Source organism: Prosopis cineraria, unplaced genomic scaffold (assembly GCF_029017545.1).
Source record: "Prosopis cineraria cultivar Desert tree isolate PC_DT_omini unplaced genomic scaffold, ASM2901754v1 PC1986, whole genome shotgun sequence".
Lineage (NCBI taxonomy): Eukaryota > Viridiplantae > Streptophyta > Magnoliopsida > Fabales > Fabaceae > Prosopis > Prosopis cineraria.
The window spans coordinates 1-20,123 of record NW_026557311.1 but is presented as its reverse complement, the minus strand read 5'-3'; the positions used below and the strand labels follow the sequence as shown (position 1 = coordinate 20,123).

General features: G+C 29.2%; 1 protein-coding gene across 1 annotated transcript; it reads right to left on the bottom strand.

Annotated features, from left to right (window-relative positions):
• Window positions 1-442: 442 nt before the first annotated feature.
• On the bottom strand, window positions 443-15,280 carry LOC129301252 (jacalin-related lectin 4-like). The gene is given in 13 exon segments (XM_054939832.1): window positions 443-691; window positions 786-992; window positions 1,085-1,318; window positions 1,915-2,127; window positions 2,861-3,097; window positions 3,187-3,378; window positions 12,262-12,507; window positions 12,601-12,807; window positions 12,905-13,138; window positions 13,731-13,943; window positions 14,680-14,916; window positions 15,006-15,070; window positions 15,073-15,280. Coding segments are annotated over 13 exon segments (2,742 nt in total).
• Between the last annotated feature and the right edge of the window lie 4,843 nt (window positions 15,281-20,123).

The window sequence follows — 20,123 nt, the reverse complement described above, 5'->3', positions numbered from 1 at the left end:
TAATTATTATATTTTTTTAAAAGTGTCCCTATTGAATAAATCAGTTTATATTTTTAAAATAAAATATTTTATTAAATAAAAATAAATATGAAAAGATAATGTTAATTTAAAAATAAGTAATTATTTTATTAAAAAAATTTATATTTTTTAACCAACAGAGAACATATATACCCATAGTCAAAGATGTCATTATCCAACACACAAACGGACAGCATGTGAAATCGAAGCCCATTTATTCCACTAAAAATAGTAGTAGTACATTTATTCCAGAAAAATCGCGACAACATGGATGTAGATCGAATGCAAACATCAAGAACTCGAACAAGACAAGAGCTATTATCAAAAACCCTTGAAAACAACCGCACGTGACGGCTAAAAATACACTCGCACACCGACACACTATAACAGTAAATATTGTACGGGCATTCATATAAACCATGAATTAGATGGCATTTTCAGGTTTGACAAAGATGCCGATGGCATCAAGGTAGTCACCAGCCATTCCATGGAACCCAACTATCGTATTATTGCTTATAGGGATGGAGAAAGAAGTGCCTGAACTGTCTCCGAAAGGTCCATGTGTGGCTAGATTTGTAGTGAATGACAGCGACGTGATCGTTTGCATATTTGCAAATAGCCCATAAGTCCCACTTATGGATATCAGGTGCTCAGAAGGCCAGTTAACTTGAACCTGCAGCAAATCATCATGCATATAAATTAAACCAAAATATATACAAGTGCTCAATTAACAAAGTTTTTTTTCCCGTAAACAGAACAAGCCTTACAGTTTTCCTTTCACCAAGATCATTGGGATTGTTGCCCCCAAATGTGGCAGAGGCAATACCAGTTGTGTCTTGGAATGATATGGACTTGATGTTTGACCCGACATTGATGACTATCTGGTTTATGCCTTCATTTGTTGCATAACTCCATGGACTCCCACCTGAGCCTCCCCATGGGCCTATTGAAATGCTTTCTTCTATGTCATCCCACTGCATCATCATCATCATCATCATTTCCAATTATTTGCCATAGTAAAATTATATATTTCCTATTAATATATATTATAGGAAAAAATGTTTACCGGTTTGGCATGGATGCCAATTGCATCAAGGAAATCGCCTGCTCTTCCATAGAATCCATTCACAAGAGAACCTTGTATTGGTAAGGAGAAAGAACTCCCAGTGGAGGCCCCAAAAGGTCCATGTGTGGTTAGATTGGTTATGAATGATAATGATGTGATCACATTGAATCCAACGTAATCTCCATATGTCCCGCTTATTGATGTCAGATATTCTGAAGGTCCGTTAATCTCAATCTACACATTAATTAACAAGTCAAAATTGCATCATGGAATATAAATATATGTAGGTATAGTAAATTTTGGCTTGACTAAATAAGGATGATCTATATATTTGAAAGAAATGACTCATTTGATTTCCTATCCTATGCATGCAGGCCATGCATGAAACTGGAACTAGTAATATTAGAACTGGGTTAGAAATCAAGATTAACATACATTTTGAATATTATTTTAAGATATTTATAGACTAAAAATAATAAAAATAAAAAAATAATAATATTTTTAATTTTTAAGAAAGTATCTATAATAATATGCCCAAGCGTATGATTCCTCCCAAGCGTATGATTCCTCGATATAAATTAAACTAAAACTTCAAAATTAATTAATATTTACTTTTTTAAATATATTTTTAAAAAAACTAATTGTTATTTGAGTATTATCACAGAGCTGAAATTTAATTAAGCTTGGTCCAAATTTTTTTTTTGAATCTATTTCAATTGGCTCGAACATTAAAATTATGTTAATTTACTAAGCCTAACGTTAAAGGTTTTTTAAGTTTATTTAGATTGGTCAGAATTATTGATTCTATATAAAATAAATTCCCGACTTACTTTTTTTTCATCACTAGTGCCATCTGAATCCTTGCCACCAAATTTTCCATACTTGTGCCCATTGGCGTCCGTAAAAGCGATGGACTTGATATTGGTTTTTGGTGCATCAACAATGATCTCTTTTATCCAACTTCCCACTCTAAAATCAAATGCTTTTCCACCTGAGCCACCCCAAGGCCCAAATGAAATGCTTCCAGATGCATCCGCTTGTACCTAAACCAAAACCAACTGTCATATATATATATATATATATATATGTAGTCTATGCTTCTAAGAAGAATCAAATTAAATGTAATACATATACATGGTATCCATTATATATTTCATATAGGGAAAACGACAATTAAATCTCAACAGATAAAATTAATAATAAATAAGTTCCTGATATATTTTTTTATAAAATAAATTATAAATATTGATTTAAATAATTGTAAATTCTAGAGTCTGAATTACCCAAAAAAAAGACTTTTAAATTGTAATTGATGATATTCAAATTTGCAACTTTTTGAATTAATATTTATAACTCATTTTTTTAAGAAAAACATATCGATGACCTGGTCAGCAATCCTTTTTGTGACTTTGGTGTCATTCTCCCTTATATATATAGATATATATATATATATATATATTCTTTTCTGTTAAAAATATAAGCTGCTTTTAACAATCATATAAAAACTAATAAAAAATTTATTTTCATGAAAATATATACATTTTTCCTTTTCACTATTAGTTCCAACATATGATAAGTGAGAAAAATGTCATAAATTCACAAATACAAGTATCTAGGTTAATAAATATAAGGGGTAAACAAAAAAATCTTTTACAGACTAAGTTACTTGTATTTTGAATCAAGATTATGTGAAAAAAAATGCTTTTATTTTAGACTGCAGGAGGGAGTATATGTATGCATGTAAAAATACTGAGGTAATAAAAAAAAATTACTTACCGGTTGCACAAAAATGCCAATTGCATCCAGGAAAAAACCAGCTCTCCCATGGAACCCAACAATGACACTATCTGCTATGGGGATAGAGAAAGGGTCGCCGCCAGCTGTTGTTCCAAAAGGTCCATAAGTGGTGATATTTGTGATCAACGATAGGGACCTAATTACTATATTTCCAGTGTGATTTCCATAGGTCCCGCTTATGGATTTCAAATACTCTGAAGGCCAACGAATTTCAGTCTACAATTACATCATAATAAGGTAAGTAATTAAAATGACAATTATAATTGAATATATTCAATCAATTAATTAAGCAATTAAGTGATCACCTTCCTCTCTTGACCCCCATCAGTGCCGAATTTTCCAGAAACATAACCATTGGCGTCTTTGAAAAAAATGGATTTTATAACAACATCTTCATGGACGATTATCTGTGTTATCCCTCGGCTTGCCTTGAAACTCCAATTGTCGCCACCAGGACCTCCCCAAGGTCTTAATGAAATTACTGCTCCCAAGGACCCCTGACCACAAACCAAAGAGTAAGAACCCATGAGCATGTTAATGAGGGAAGAAAATGATGAAGATGATGATATAATGCCTACCATTTTGCTTGATTATTAGACTTGGAAATGAATTTGTTGATTGCTGAACGATGGTGTATATCTTGCCCTCCCTTTGTCAGGTCTATATATAGACATGTATATTACAAGTGGAGTGATGAAGGAAGATTACTAATTAAGCCTGCTAGTTCTAGAACGACGCCATCTTATCTTGATTATATTGATTGATGATGAAAAACGTGCGTTATACTCCCTCAATCTTATTTATAAGATATTCCTTTCATCTCAAATTATAAGATACTTTTGAAAAAGCTTTTTCGTCCGAAAATATAAAACACTTTGAGTAAATTAAGATTTCATTAAATGCGCCAATTCTAATATTACCTTTTCTCTCTTTATAATTAATTTTCATCTCTTTTCTTTTTAATATATTAAATGATGGATGTTTTTGAAAATTTTTATATTTTTGTTTTGAAAAGATAAGATTATTAAGTATATTTAATGAGGTTTATTGGTATGTAAAATTTTATCTAAAAATGTCTTATAATTGGGAATAAAGGGAGTACCTTGTGGAAGTAATTTTTGAATTAAAACATAAGACACTTTGTAATAATTAAACTATTTTTTAATGTTATCCCTTCTTGATTAGTGTAAATATATTTAATATAGTTGTATTATTATTTAAAATTAATAATAAAAATGAAAGTATATCTCACTTTTTTATAATATCAAAAAAAACACTAATTTTTCTTAAGATATGTGCAATGACTAAAGTATCTTATAATAAGAAGTAATAGGAGTAAAGTTTAATTAGTAGTAATCCCGGCCCATAGTTAGCCACTGCTCGAGACAAATTAAAAGATCGTCCTTGATTCTTAATTATTACAGCGATTGGAAGGATTCAATTAATCTTTCAACAGAGACATAGTTGAAGCACGTGCTTAGGGATCGGACCAGTGCGATGTTATCTCTTTGGCATGTAACTAATTATTACATCGGCCATATTCCGGCAAGTCTCCTACCGACACAAATATACTTTAGTAGAAGCTGCTGCTGCTCCTTACAACGTCATTAATTAAAATACTCTCTTCCTAACTCATAATTACTACTAAGGAATATATAGACTTAAAAGAGGATCGGATGACAAGATGTATAGCTTTTTCTTTGAAAGAAACACTACCTCTTGAATATATATATTTTTCAAAAAAAAATTAAAATATGAGGTAGCGTTTCCTCACAGCAAACACACACTTAGTAGCATTTGCTATGACAATTGTTACTAAATGTGTGCTCCTAAATTTCATTTATGTAATAGTATTACGTAATCCGAGAAAAATAACAGGAGATGTCAATCAACGCCCAGGGAAAGCAATGGTCTGTGAATTTGCATATCAATGTTAAACATATGTAGATATTTTATATATTTTAATTAAATTATACTATTTTAATTATAGTTAATTAACCTAACATCAATCTTATCCCTGACCATCAAATATAACGTGCATAAGTTTAGATAATAACTATCAATTCGACAGACTGGAAACCAAGTGAGAAAGAGAAAACCAAATCAAAGTAATCTTGATAATTAAAAAAACGTGTATTATAATTAATTTTTTTTAAAAAATATTATAACTTCTAAAATCAAATTAAAGAGAATACAGTATGAGTGTGACTTATTGTAACTTTAATACATGTATCCGTGATAATTTCAGACTGAAACCTTAAGCTACAAATTGTGAATTTTACAAGAATCGACTCTCCCATATGGAAAGGGATTTTTTTTTAAAGAAAAAATTTACTTAGTCCAAAATAGAAGACACTACATAGTTTTTATAACTTTTTTCAACTATAACTTTACTTCATTTATTATTTTTTTAAAAAAAGTAATCTCTTGACATTTCAACGTTCATTATTATTAAAACATTATTATAGAATATTAAATTAGGGTATAATTGAAAAGATGTATATAATTTTTTTTAAAAAAATTAATGTTTCAACCATTATACTCCCTCCGATCTTATTTATAAGATACCCCTTCTATTTCAAATTATAAAACACTTTTGAAAAAGTTTTTCTGTTCAAAAATATAAGACAGTTTGAGTCAATTAAGGTTTCATTAAATGTATCAATTTTAATATTATCTTTTCTCTCTCTATAATTAATCTCTGTCTCTTCTCTTTTTAATATATTAAATGATGGATGTTTTTGAAAGTTTATATTTTTATTTTGGAAAGATAAAGTTGTTAAGTATATTTAATGATGTTTATTGGTATGTGAGATTTTGTCTAAAATTATTTTATAATTTGAAACAAAGGGAGTACCATATGGAAGTAATTTTTGATCTAAAACATGAGATATTTTGTAATAACTAAACCACTTTTATCAATGTTATCTCTTCTTGATTAGTGTGAATGTATTTAATATAGTTGTATTACTATTTAAAGTCAATAGTAAAAATGAGAGCACATCTCACTTTTTTATAATATAAAAAAAATTAATTTTTTTAAAAATATATACAACGATTAAAGTGTTTTGTAATAAGGATTAACGAGAGTAAAGTTTAATTAGTAATAATCCCGGCCCATAATTAGCCACTGCTCGAGGCAAATTAAAAGATCGTCCTTGATTCTTAATTATTACTGCGATTGGAAGTATTCAATTAATCTTTCGACAGAGACATAATTGAAGCACGTGCTTAGGGACCGGACCAGTGCGATGTTATCTCTTTGGCATGTAACTAATTATTACGCCGGCCATATTCCGGCAAGTCTCCTACCGACACGAATATACTTTAGTAGAAGCTGCTGCTGCTTCTCACAACGTCATTAATTAAAATACTCTCTTCCTAACTCATAATTACTAATAAGGAATATATAGACTTAAAAGAGGATCGGATGACAAGATGTATAGCTTTTTCTTTGAAAGAAACACTACCTCTTGAATATATATATTTTTCAAAAAAAAAATTAAAATATGAGGTAGTGTTTCCTCAGAGCAAACACACACTTAGTAGCATTTGCTATGGCAATTGTTACTAAATGTGTGCTCCTAAATTTCATTTATGTAATAGTATTACGTAATCCGAGAAAAATAACAGGAGATGCCAATCAACGCCCAGGGAAAGCAACAGTCTATGAATTTGCATATCAATGTTAAACATATGTAGATATTTTATATATTTTAATTAAATTGTACTATTTTAATCATAGTTAATTAACCTAACATCGATCATATCCCTGACCATCAAATATAACGTGCATAAGTTTAAATAATAATTATCAATTCGACTGACTGGAAACCAAATAAGGAAGAGAAAACCAAATCAAAGTAATCTTCATAATTAAAAAAACGTGTGTTATAATTAATTTTTTTAAAAAAATATTATAACTTCTAAAATCAAATTAAAGAGACTACAGTATGAATGTGACTTATTTTAACTTTAATACAGGTATCCGTGATTATTTCAGACTCGAACCTTAAGCTACTAATTGTGAATTTTACAAGAATCGACTCTCCCATATGGAAAGGGGCTTTTTTTTTTAAGAAAAAATTTACTTAGTCCAAAATATAAGGTACTACATAGTTGTTATAACTTTTTTTTTTAGCTATAACTTTACTTCATTTATTATTATTTTTAAATAATCTCTTGACATTTCAGTGTGCATTATTATTAGAACATTATCATAGAACACTTAATTAGGGTACAATTGAAAAGATGTATATAATTTTTTTAAAAATTAATGTTTCAACCAAAATTAATGTTTCAACCAAACTAATTATTCCATTTCATGATACTTATTTATCATTTCATTTGCACAACAATAAAGCAAGTGTCACACTCACTTCATCTTAAATTATAAGATATTTTTTAAATAAAATTACACATACTAATAAAATTTATTAAATACACTTTACAACTTTATTTCTTTTAAAAATAAAACTATAAATTTTTAAAAATACTTTTTATTTAATATTTTATTTATGAAAAATATTGAAGAGAGAAAATATAATAAAAAATAATATTAAAAAATATCATTAATAAAATTTTATTTTTGTTATTTTTTATATTTTATAACATTAAATTTTTAAAAAAGTCTCTTTTAATTTAGGAAGAATGTGGTATAATCAAAGCAATAACATGACAAAGCTGTGAATTAACAATAAATGAAATGAATCCAAGCAATAAATGAAATGAATCCGTCCCATCAGGACAAAAAGAGCCCTAATTGTTACAGTCAAGTGGTGGCTTTTCATGTGAAAGGGCGACGGCCAGGCATGAGAGAACACGTGGATATTACCCATTTGACAAGTTCTTGTAGCTTGAGGAAAAAAAAAAACAAAACAAAACAAAAATCTATCATATTTGTTGGGGTACAAGAACCTGAATGAACATTATTCAAGCCCAAATGGTTGCTCAAGTAACTCGTGCGTGCGTATGGACGTGAATAGTGATATAAACATCCATTTAGAAGTTCCATTTCATAAAGAAGGGTGTGTTACAAGTCTAAATTCAAGAAGAGCCAAGTTTAAGAAATGCAGACTATAATCCAATACAAGAAAGGTTATAAGTGGAGCCTGTTACACACAAGGAGGTATGAAACTCTAGTGAAGAGATTAAGGGTGGTGTGATTTTGAGTCATTTATGATTTCTTAATTATCTCATTAATTATTTTCTAATTTAGTGTTCCTTTGACTTAACTTCCTTTCTTAAGGATCAATATTAGTCATAATTTTCTATTTTGAGGCTAATCAAAGATTAGAATTATTATATTATGTTTTAAGTTTTGTAATCTTATAATTTTAGGATGACATCTCCTAAATTATGTGTCTAAATTTTTTTCTTTATTTTATATTATTTTCATTCTTCTTTCAGTATTAGAAAATTATAGTTTTAATTTTAGAAAATAGTCTTTTTTTTGTGAGCCAATATATAAATATTAGGCGTACTCCCTCTTGGAAAAAGAAAAGAAATTTTAGAGTTTATAACTATTATGAGTCTTAATGATTTGTCGTGACATCCCATGTGAAAAATAAATGTGATCAAGAACGTGATCAACTCTTGTAGTGTCTCCAAAAATTAAAGTTTCTAGAGATAGGTACTCTAGAGGATCTTCTTCTTGATCATTATTCCATTATTTATTTTATTTATTTCTTTATTTTCGTCATAAATTTCGTCCCTTTCTTGTTTTTGTTGTGTTTCAGGGTTTTATTTATAAATTAACATGATTCTTCTTCCGCATCCTCTATCACCAGCTCTCCCATGAAAACCAACAACGACACTATCTGCTATGGGGAAAGACAGAGGCTTGCCACCAGAAGTTGTTCCAAAAGGTAAGTAATTGGGAGTATTCAATAAATCTTTCAACAAAGACATAATTGAAATATGTGCTTAGGGATCGGACCAGTGCGATGTTATCTCTCTGGCATGTAACTAATTATTACATCGGCCATATTTAGAGAAATCTCGTACCAACACGAATATACTTTAGCAGAAGGTGCTGCTACTCCTCACAGTAACGTGATTAATTTAAATACTCTCTTCCTAACTTATAAATACTACTAAAGGAATATATAGACTTAAAAGAGGATGACAAGATGTATATCTTTTTCTTTGGAAGAAACCCTACCTCTTGAATATATATATTTTTTAAAAAAATTAAAAAATATGAGGTAGCGTCTCCTCAGAGCAAAAGCGAACACACACTTAGTAGCATTTGCTATGATAATTGTTACTAAATGTGTGCTCCTAAATTTCATTTATGTAACAGTGCATGCATTGTGTAATCGGAGAAAAATAACAGGAGAATGTCAATCAACGCCCAGGGGAAGCAACAGTCTATGAATTTGTATATCAGTGCTAAACATCAAAGTCAAATATAGATATTTTATATATTTTAATTGAATTATACTATTTTAATCGTAATTAACCTAACATTGATTTTATCCCTGACCATTAAACTGTAATTTTTTTTTTTTGGGCCAAAGGGACCATTAAAACTATACTACATCCACCGGTTTAATAAACGTGCATAACTTTAGATAATAAGCATTAATTCGACTGACTGGAAACCGAGTGAGGAAGACAAAACCAAATCAAAGTAATCTAGATAATTAAAAAAAAAACGTGTATTATAATTATTTTTTTTAAATATAACTTCTAAGATCAAGTAGACTACAGTATGAGTGTGACTTTTTAACTTTAATACATGTATCCGTAAATCTTTCAGACTCGAACATTAAGCTACTAATAATTGTGAATTTTACAAGAGTCGACTCTCCCCTATGGTAAGGGGATTCTTTTTTTTTTTCCAAGAAATTGTTCTTAGTCCAAGATATAAGGTATTGAATGGTTGTTATAATTTTTTTCAGTTATAACTTTACCTCATCTATTATTTCTTTTTGAAAATAATCTCTTAAAATTTCAATTGTCATCATTATTAAAAATTGTTATAGGACATTTAATTAGGGTATAATTGAAAATATGTATATAATTTTTTAAAAAATTAATATTTCAAACAATTTTTTTAAAAAATGTGAAGTAGTTATCAATATTTAATATTATTATATATCAGAGAGAATATAATAATAAGTGCTCATCATACGATAAGGACTAAAGCTAAAGTATGAAATGGACGGGTATGCATGCACTGTATACCGTTCGCTTAGAATGCAAAAAAAAAAAAAAAAAAAACAAAAAACAAAATCTATCCTATCTGTTAGGGCTAAAACCTTGGAATATAATTAACTTGAGGTTTTGAGCCTAAAAGTTGTGTTGAATTTGGTCTATCATATGGGTATGAAAATTTTTAAAATTTATAAATAGATATGCAGCAATTTTATTGTGTTAATGATCAGTGCTAAAAAAAAATCATAGTCAAGTATAAATATTTTTATATTTTAGTTAAATTACATTATTTTCATTATGACTAATCAGATGTTAATCTTATCCCTAATCATTAAGGGAAAATGACAACCTTGCATTATTGAAATCCTATTACCGGAACATGGTCCTTGCTTGCAATTAAACATATATATGAGTTTACAAAATTGCCCTTATAAGCAAATGCGAAAAATGGCTGATCAAACATTGATATTAGTTGTGAAATTTTGAAAAACCACTTAGGACTTGTGGGAGAGTCGGTTGTGAATATACAATAGTCAATTATGAATCCCAAATTAATTACTTATAAATTTTTGTATTTATTAATATATAAACAAACTACATGCAAAATTAAGAGAAGCAACTTGTGATTCTTGAAAAAGTAAGTTGGAAATATTCTGGAGTTAATTGTGAATCCAAGGACCAACATATGAATTTTGAGTCAGTTGGTACATATACTCACTTGTGGAATCTTGAAAAGCCACTTTGGGATTCAATGGATAGTTGGATTTGAATATTCAACAGTTAATTGTGAATCTCAAAACAACCGTTTGTGAATTTTTGTTCTCAAAATTTAGTCAAACCCATTTGAGAAATTAAAGAAAACAACTTGTGATTTTGAGGGGAAAAAAAAGAGTTGAGAATTAAGAAAATGACATTCAAGGACCTTTAAAGAATGTTGTTTGCAGACAAGGACCAATAACAAGTCACCGTTTAAAGAAAAACAAATTCATGTTTCATTTTAACAACTAACAATTTATTTTTTATTAATCCTTATATGTGAATAATATTTTTGTTAAGTCCTTGGATATGATTTTTTCTTGAAAATTTAAGGGAATCAATTTTGAATTTTAATACTAACATGTGGATATTTGATCAATCAGTACATGTACTCACCTAATAAAATTTTGAAAAGCTACTTGGTATTTGATGAAAAGTTAATTATGAATATACAGTAGTTAGTTGTAAATCTCAAGATAATCAGTTGTATATTTTACGTTATTTTTAATATTCAAACTACTTGACAAATAAATCCTCTTAAAATTTTTCACACAGTTTTGTTGATTATTTAATAGATCTTTGAAAAAAATAACAACAAAATCCTTTTAAAATATATAAATAAAAATTTGGTCTCTTAAAATGTTATAATTTCTCTGAAATCTCTAGGAGTTTTTCTATCATTAATGAATTTATATGAATTAGCAAATTGTCCTAGTTAAAAATAAATGATTCATAATTTTTATTTTTATATTCGTAACTTTTCTTCTTAAATTCGCAACAATACAATAGTTAATAAAGAATTTAATATGAGATGTTGTGATTTGCTATTGTATTGTTGTGAATTTATGAAAAAAAGTCGTGAATATAAGAAAAAAATTTATAAATTATTTATTTTTAATAAGGGCAATTTTATAATTTATATAGATTCATTAATGACAGAAAAACTCCTAAAAATTTTATAAGAATTATGGTATTTTAAATTATCAAATTGTCATTTATATATTCAGAGGGATTTTGTTGTGATTTTGCCTAGATCTTTCCTTTCATTCAAAAATTGACAAATGACAAAATAGTACCACAAATGAGACAATTGTTCAGGAATCTCTAAGGACTTATCAGCACGTGTGGACATGATAATGATCGATGCTGATTATAACCGCAAACTTCCTGATTCTATCCTATGCGCGCGGACGTCATTCCAAAGGTAGATTTGAAGCATCAAATCAGTGAACATCCGAGTGGATATAGATCGCAGTCTCTTTATTCCTCTAAAAGCAGCAGTAGTACATTCATTCCGCTAAAGTCGCGACAACATGGATACAGATCCAATAAAACCCTTGAAAACAAGAGCAATTATTAAAAACCCTTGAAAGCAACCGTACGTGACAACTAAAAAAACACTCGCACACCAACACATCATAGCAGTAAATATTGCAAGGGGCATTCGTATAAATCATAAATTAGATGGAATTTTCAGGTTTGACGAAGATGCCGATGGCATCAAGGTAGTCACCAGCCTTTCCATGAAATCCAACGATCGTATTATTGCTTATAGGGATGGAGAAAGAAGTGCCTGAACTGCTTCCAAAAGGACCATATGTGGCTAGATTTGTAGTGAATGACAGCGACGTGATCGTTTGCAGCCTTGCAAATGCTCCATAAGTCCCACTTATGGATATCAGGTGCTCAGAAGGCCAGTTAATTTGAACCTGCAGCAAATCATCATGCATATAAATTAAACCAAAATATATACAAGTGCTCAATTAACAAAGTTTTTTTCCCGTAAACAGAACAAGTCTTACAGTTTTCCTTTCACCAAGATCATTGGGATTGTTGCCGCCAAATGTTGCAGAGGCAATACCAGTTGTGTCTTGGAATGATATGGACTTGATGTTTGACCCTACATTGATGACTATCTGGTTTATGCCTTCATTTGTTGCATAACTCCAAGGACTCCCACCTGAGCCTCCCCATGGACCTATTGAAATGCTTTCTTCTATGTCATCCCACTGCATCATCATCATCATCATCATCTTTTCCACTTATTTGCCATAGTAAAATTATATATTTCCTATTAATATATATATTATAGGAAAAAATGTTTACTGGTTTGGCATGGATGCCAATTGCATCAAGGAAATCGCCTGCTCTTCCATGGAATCCATTCACAAGAGAACCTTGTATTGGTAAGGAGAAAGAAGTCCCAGTGGTGGCCCCAAAAGGTCCGTGGGTGGTTAGATTGGTTGTGAATGATAATGATGTGATCACATTGAGTCCAACGTAATTTCCATATGTCCCGCTTATTGATGTCAGATACTCTGAAAGTCCGTTAATCTCAATCTACACATTAATTAACAAGTCAAAATTGCATCATGGAACATAAATATACGTAGGCGTAGTAAATTTTGGCTTGACCAAATAAGGATGATCTATATATTTGCAAGAAATGATTCATTTGATTTCCTATCCAATGCATGCATGCCCTGCATCAAATTGGAACTAGTAATATGGGCAGGCTGAGCTCATTAGAGCCAGGTTAGAAATCAAGATTAAAATAGATTTTAAATATTATTTTAAGATATTTTATAGATTAAATATAATAGAATATTAAAATATTAATATTTTTAATTTTTTAAGAAACTATCTATAATAACATGCTCAAATATATGATTCCTCGATATAAATTAAACTAAAACTTAAAAAATTAATTAATATTTGTTATTTTTAAATATATCTTTTAAAAATTTAATTGTTATTCGGGTATTATCACAAAGCCGAAATTTAATTGAGCTTAGTCCAAATTTTTTCAAAGATATTCCAGTTGGCTCGAACAATAAAATTACGTTATTTTACTAAGCCCAACCTTAAATTTCTAAGTTTATTTGGATGGATCAGAATTACCAGCCTTACATAAAATAAATTCCCGACTTACTTTTTTTTCATCGCTAGTTCCATCTGTATCCTTGCCACCAAATTTTCCATACTTGTGCCCATTGGCGTCCGTAAAAGCGATGGACTTGATATTGGTTTTTGGTGCATCAACAATGATCTCTTTTATCCAACTTCCCACTCTAAAATCAAATGCTTTTCCACCTGAGCCACCCCAAGGCCCAAATGAAATGCTTCCAGATGCATCCGCTTGTACCTAAACCAAAACCAACTGTCATATATATATATATATATATATGTAGTCTATGCTTCTAAGAAGAATCAAATTAAATGTAATACATATACATGATATCCATTATATATTTCATATGAGGAAAATGACAATTAAGTGCCAGGAGATAAAATTAATGATAAATAACTTCTTGATAAATTTTTTTTCAAAATAAATTGTAAATATCAATTTAAATAATTGTAAATTCTAGAGTCTCAATTATCAAAAAAAAAAAAAGTCATATAAATTGTAATTGATGATATTCATATTTGCAACTTTTAAATTAATATTTGCAATTCATATTCAATAACTAATTAATATTTGCAGCTTATATGTAGTCATCAATCCTTTTTGTGACTTTGATGTCATTCTCCCTTATATATATATATATATATATATATCTTTCCTGTTAAAAATATAAGCTTTAAACAATCATATCAAAACTAATAAAAAATGTTATTTTCATGAAAATATATATTATTTTTTCCTTTCTCCATTAGTTCCAATATATGATAAGTGAGAAAAATATCATAAATTCACAAATACAAGTATCTAGGTTATTACACACAAGGGATAAAGTAAAAAAAAATTCTTTTACAGAATAAGTTGCTTATATTTTCAATCAAGATTATGTGAAAAAAATGCTTATATTTTAGACTGGAAGAGGGAGTATATGTATGAATGTAAAAATACTGAGGTAGGAAAAAAAAAAATTACTTACGGGTTGCACAAAAATGCCAATTGCATCCAGGAAAAAACCAGCTCTCCCATGGAACCCAACAATGACACTATCTGCTATTGGGATAGAGAAAGGCTCGCCACCAGCAGTTGTTCCAAAAGGTCCATAAGTGGTGAGATTTGTGATCAACGATAGGGACCTAATTACTAGATTTCCAGTGTGATTTCCATAGGTCCCGCTTATGGATTTCAAATACTCTGAAGGCCAACGAATTTCAGTCTACAATTACATCATAATAAGGTAAGTAATTAAAATGACAATTGTAATTGAATATATTCAATCAATTAATTAAGCAATTAAGTGATCACCTTCCTCTCTTGACCCCCAGCACTGCCGAATTTTCCAGAAACATAACCATTGGCGTCTTTGAAAAAATTGATTTTATAACAACATCTTCATGGACGATTATCTGTGTTATCCCTCGGCTTGCCTTGAAACTCCAATTGTCGCCACCAGGACCTCCCCAAGGTCCTAATGAAATTACTGCTCCCAAGGACCCCTGACCACAAACCAAAGAGTAAGAACCCATGAGCATGTTAATGAGGGAAGAAAATGATGAAGATGATGGTATAATGCCTACCATTTTGCTTGATTATTAGACTTGGAAATGAATTTGTTGATTGCTGAAGGACGGTATATATCTCGCTCTCCCTTTGTCAGGTCTATATATAGACATATACATTACAAGTGGAATGATTGGAATGATGAAGGAAGACTACTAATTAATCCTGTTAGTTCCAGAAGGAAACCGCCTTATCTTGATTATATTGACTGATGATGAAAAACGTGTGTTATGCTCCCTTCGGTTTTATTTATAATACACCTTGTAGAAGTAATTTTTAATCTAAAATATAGGACACTTTATAATAATTAAACTATTTTTTCTAAATTTATCTCTTCTTCACCAGCATGAATGTATTTAATGCAGTTATATTATTATTTAATGCAAAGGATAAAAATGAAAGTACATCTTACTTTTTTATAATATCAAGAAAAAAATTAATTTTTTTAAAATGTATGAAACAGTGGAGTAAAGTTTAATTAGTAGTAATCCTCGCCCATAATTAGCCACCGCTCGAAGACAAATTAAAAGATTGTTCTTAGATTCTTAATTATTACTGCGATTGGAAGTATTCAATTAATCTTTCAACAAAGACATAATGGAAGTACGTGCTTAGGGATTGGACCAGTGCGATGTTATCTCTTTGGCATGTAACTAATTATTACATCGGCCATATTCAGATAAATCTCTTACCAACACGAATATACTTTAGCAAATGCTGCTGCCGCTTCTCACAACGTCATTAATTCAGATACTCTCTGCCTAACTTATAAATACTACTAGGGAATATATAGACTTAAAAGAGGACCGCATGACAAGATGTATAGCTTTTCTTTGAAAGAAACACTACCTCTTGAATATATATTTTTTAAAAAAATAAAATAAAATAAAACAAAGTATATGAGGTAGCGTTTCCACAGAGCAAACACACACTTAGGAGCATTTGCTATGATACTTGTTACTAAATGTGTGCTCCTAAATTTCATTTATGTAACAGTGCATGCATTACGTAATCCGAGAAAATAACAGGAGAATGTCAATCAACGCCCAGCGAAAGCAACAGTCTATGAATTTGCATATCAATGTTAAACATATGTAGATATTTTATATATTTTAATTAAATTATATTATTTTAATCATAGTCCACCTAACATCGATCTTATCCCCGACCATCAAATATAACGTGCATAAATTTAAATAATAAGCATTAATTCGACTGACTGGGAACCAACTGAGGAAGACAAAACCAAATCAAAGTAATCTTGATAATTAAAAAAACGTGTATTATAATTAATTTTCTTAAAAAATATTATAACTTCTAAAATCAAATTAAAGAGACTACAGTTTGAGTGCGACTTATTTTAACTTTAATACATGTATCCGTGATTATTTCAGACTCGAACCTTAAGCTACTAATTGTGAATTTTACAAGAATCGACTCTCCCATATGGAAAGGGATTTTTTTTAAATAAAAAATTTACTTAGTCCAAAATATAAGGTATTAGATAGTTGTTATAGCTTTTTTTTTTCAACTATAACTTTACTTCATTTATTATTGCTCTTAAAAAAAAATAATCTCTCGACATTTCAACGTTCATTATTATTAAACATTATTATAGAACATTTAATTAGGATATAATTGAAAAGATGTATACAATTTTTTAAAAATTAATGTTTCAACAAATTTTTTTAGAACTGGAAAATAATCACCCATATTCAATATTATTATATGTCAGAGATAATTTAAAGAACTACCACTGCAATCAAAACGTGAGGCGAATTCGAATTCTCGCAAGATAATAAGTGCTCATCATATTGGATTAGGACTAAAGCTAAAGTATGAAATGGAAGGTTACGCATGCATTGACTGCCGCTGTCTTAGAATGCAAAAAACAAATATATCATATTTGCTAGGGTTAAAAACGTGGAATATAAATTAACTTGAGGTATGGGGCTAAAAGTTGTGTTAATTAAAACTGATCAATAATTGCATTGGAATTTGATCTATCTAATGGATATGAAATTTTCTAAGGTTTTAAAAATCGAATCGTTCATTGAATCGAACAAGACATTGATTCAAGAATTAACGGTCAGATTGTAGTTGAACCAAGCATGACTAATTAATATATTTTTAATGTCATGTGATGTTATATTAAAGATGGAATTTTCTAAAATATATCTGAACTTATTTAATATATTTAAAAGCACTTATTCATTATGTATATAGAAATGATAAAGTATCAAGCACTTTTTGAAGATTTTTTTAAAAGTAAGTTAATTATAATGAAGTTTAAAAAATACAGATAAATAATTTGAAGTATAGGGATTAATTATATGCGCTCGCACTAAAAAAATAATTCAAGAAATAATTAAAATAACTCATGGGGAAAAAAATGCAAGCGAAGAAGACAAAGTGCTGATGTTAAAACCCCCCGAGTCCCACATCGAAAGATAGCGAATTCTCCACTTAGATGATTGCCCGTAATATGACCGGAGGGTGTATGCGCAGAGGGCGCAGCGGGCGTTGGCATGGGGTTAGCTTGTCTAAATCCAAAGATCACAACTCTTCACCCGTGTGAAAATTACAATTTTTGCCTTCTTTTTTTTTTAAAAAAAAAGTTTAATCTGATTCATAAGCTTACAATTGATTTGCTTTTTATCTGTTAAGCTGGTTTTTACTTGGGGTTAGCCAGTTGTTGACCGGTTGGTCAACTATTCGGTTTAAGGGGATTGACCGGATCAGACTAGAAGTTGGTTTCTAATTTAATAGGTTTGGTCAGTCATTTAAAATGCTGAAATTTTCCAAATTTATAGATTAATATGCTGCAATTTTAATTTGTTAATGAGATAAAATGACAGTCTATGAATTTGTACATCAGTGCTAAAAAATCATAGTCAAATATAAATATTTTTTAGTTAAGTTATATTATTTTGATTATGACTAATTAGATATTAATTTTATCCTTAATCACTAAGGGAAAATGACAGTTGCAGATCCCATAGATACATTAATGATAATTTTAGACATTAAATTATTGAAATCCTATTAAAGTACTATGGTCGACCTTGCTTACAATTAAAAACAGTTTGCAAAATTTCCCTTATAAACAAATGCAAAAAAATAGTTGATCAAATATCAAACTTAGTTTTGAAATTTTGAAAAACCACTTGGAATTTATTGAAGAGTCAATTGTGAATATACGACAGTCAATTATGAATTCAAACTAATCACTTATGAATTTTTGTATTTATTAATTATAAACAAATCATTTTATAAAATTAAGAGAAGCAACTTGTGCTTCTTAGAAAAGTAACTTTGGAAATTTACTATAGTCAATGTTGCATCCTAGAAATGACATATGAATTTTTGGTCAGCTAGTACATGTACTCGCTAAAAAGCCACTTGGGATTCAATGACAGTTGATTCTGGATATGCATCAGTTAGTTTTGAATATCAAAACAATCATTTGTAAATTTTTGTCCTCAAAATTTAGTCAAACCCATTGGAGGAATTAAAGAGAAAACAACCTGTGATATGTTCTTAGGAAAGAAATTTGAGAATTGAAAAAATTGCATTCAAGATTGACGTTTGAAGAATGTTATTTACAAACAATGACCAATAACAAGTCATTATTTGGCTAAACAATAAGTCGATATTCTCATTTTAAAAATTAACAATCCATTTCTTATTAAACTTTATCTGTAAATAATATTTTTCAACGTTGTGAAAAAATTTAGAGGAGCAAATTATGAATCTTAATTCTATCATGTGAATATTTGGTCAATCAGTACATATACTCACCTATAAAATTTGAAAAGCAAGGAATTGATGGAAAAGTTAATTATGAACATAACAACAACTACTCGTAAATCTCAAAACAATCATATGTAAATCTTATTTACTCTTTTTATTTAACCAAAAACCCACTTAACAAAAAAAATCCCTTCAAAATTGACAAATGGTGAAAGAGCACCACAAAGTGAGATAATTATTTTGAAATTCCAGGAGACTTATCAGTCATAATTTTTTTGCGAACATTTTTGACCATCTACAAATCATAGAAAGTATAGTTGTTAAGACAAGTTTAAAGTTATTGCATGACTAAATTAATTTTAGGAAAGCATAACTTTGAGTTTCTTTACTTTACTCACATTTTACTATAAGTCCCTGTATTTTTTTTTTATATTTTAGGTCTCTATACTTTTATTTTATGTTCTAGGTCACTAAATGAACAAAGTGTAAGGACTTTGGAAGAATTTAAAATGCCAAAACAAAAAATAAAAGTATAAGGATTTATAATATCAAAAAAAGTACATAATATAAAGCCAAACACGAACAAAGTGTAGGAATTTAAAATTATATTTTTTCAATAATTTATTATTAGCTATTGTTATTATATTTAAACTAAGGTTTTTAATAACTAAGTTGACGTGGATATATAAAAATTGTACTTCTTGTTATATAATTAACCAAATAATTTTTTTTATATTAAAAATTTTATTTTTGTTATTAACAACTTTTTAGTTTAGATTTTAATAACTACACTTTTTATTATTTTGTTGAGGTTCAGAATCATAATTTTACAAAAAAAAAATGTCAGATAAGCCTTAAGCACTCCAAAATAATTATTTCATTTTGAGGTATTTATTTATCGCTACTCTATTGAAGTTGGGGTGACCGTCATTCAAGGGGAGGCGGCTGGCGGGCTATTTCCATTCCTTTTGAATTAATTTTTTAATCCATAAAAGGACAAAAAAAAAATAAAGAAAGGATGTGAATAAAAATGATGATGACAAACGTGCATGAGTTTAAATTGTAAGTATTCGGCTAACTGGGACCCAATCTTTGATAGATTAAAAAAAA